This window comes from Monoraphidium neglectum (assembly GCF_000611645.1).
Source record: "Monoraphidium neglectum strain SAG 48.87 unplaced genomic scaffold scaffold05325, whole genome shotgun sequence".
Lineage (NCBI taxonomy): Eukaryota > Viridiplantae > Chlorophyta > Chlorophyceae > Sphaeropleales > Selenastraceae > Monoraphidium > Monoraphidium neglectum.
Window position 1 is genome coordinate 1 of NW_014008305.1, and position 873 is coordinate 873.

Below are 873 nucleotides of genomic sequence, written 5' to 3' on the forward strand. Positions count from 1 at the left end.
CCCCAAGCCCGCCAACCGCCCCCCGACCTCCCTGCACTCCGGCCCCTCGACTTCCGCAGGTTGCCCCCGACGGCATCAAGCCGTTCGGCCTCACCATTGATCTGGACGCCCTGCCCGACGCTGTCGGCGTGGTCACTCCTGAGCTCGGCGCCCGCGGCGCCTTCGCGCCCGGCGAGGTGGTTGAGGCGGTGGTTGCTGACGTGGCGAAGGGGGACGGGATCGTGGACCTGTGGCTGTCGGAGGAGGCGGCGCGGGGAGCGGGGGCCGGCGGCGGCGAGGGCGGCGCGGCGGCGGCGGCGGTGCGCAAGGCGCCGAAGCGGAAGGTCAAGGTGGGTTTGTCGTGATCGGTGCATGTGATGCGTTTGGAAATTTGAAAGCCAGCACGCTTTGCAAAGGGCGTCGAGACGGTCGAGACACAGTTGATATGAGGACCCGCCAGGGCGTGTCATTCGTGCAAGCGTGTGGCTGCACCCTGGGATCCGCAATCCCTCGACCCAACCCGCTGCCTTTTGTCGCAACTCCTCACGCGCCACACTGCCTCGCCCGCGATCCCTCAACCAAACCCCCTGCACGCCGCAGGTCGGCCAGGAGGTGACCGCCGTCGTGCGGGCCATCAAGCCCCACTACTGCATCGCCTCCCTGCCCTCCCTCGGCCACGCCGTCGCCTTCCTGCCCCTAGCGGATTACAACATCCAAGACCCCGCCGTCGCTGCCGCCGGCGCCGCGCCGGCCGCGGCCGCGGCGGCGCGCGGGTGGGCGGCGGGGTCGGATGTCGCGGCGCGCGTGGCGGCGCTGCCCAGCAGCGCCAACGGCGTGCGGCTCGTGCTGGCCGCGGCGGCGGCCGCGGGGGCGGCGGCGGGGGCAAGGGGAGGG

At 72.6% G+C, this 873-nt stretch overlaps 1 protein-coding gene across 1 annotated transcript in view; it reads left to right on the forward strand.

The window, feature by feature from the left end:
- Positions 1 to 424: 424 nt before the first annotated feature.
- Positions 425 to 873, forward strand: part of MNEG_15437 (hypothetical protein) — a gene marked incomplete at both ends in the record, with an annotated part of 3,347 nt that continues 2,898 nt past the window's right edge. The window contains 2 exons of the mRNA XM_014036092.1: positions 425 to 442; positions 580 to 822. Of these exons, the coding sequence (XP_013891546.1) occupies positions 425 to 442; positions 580 to 822 (261 nt within the window). The remainder of the gene's footprint in view (positions 443 to 579; positions 823 to 873) is intronic.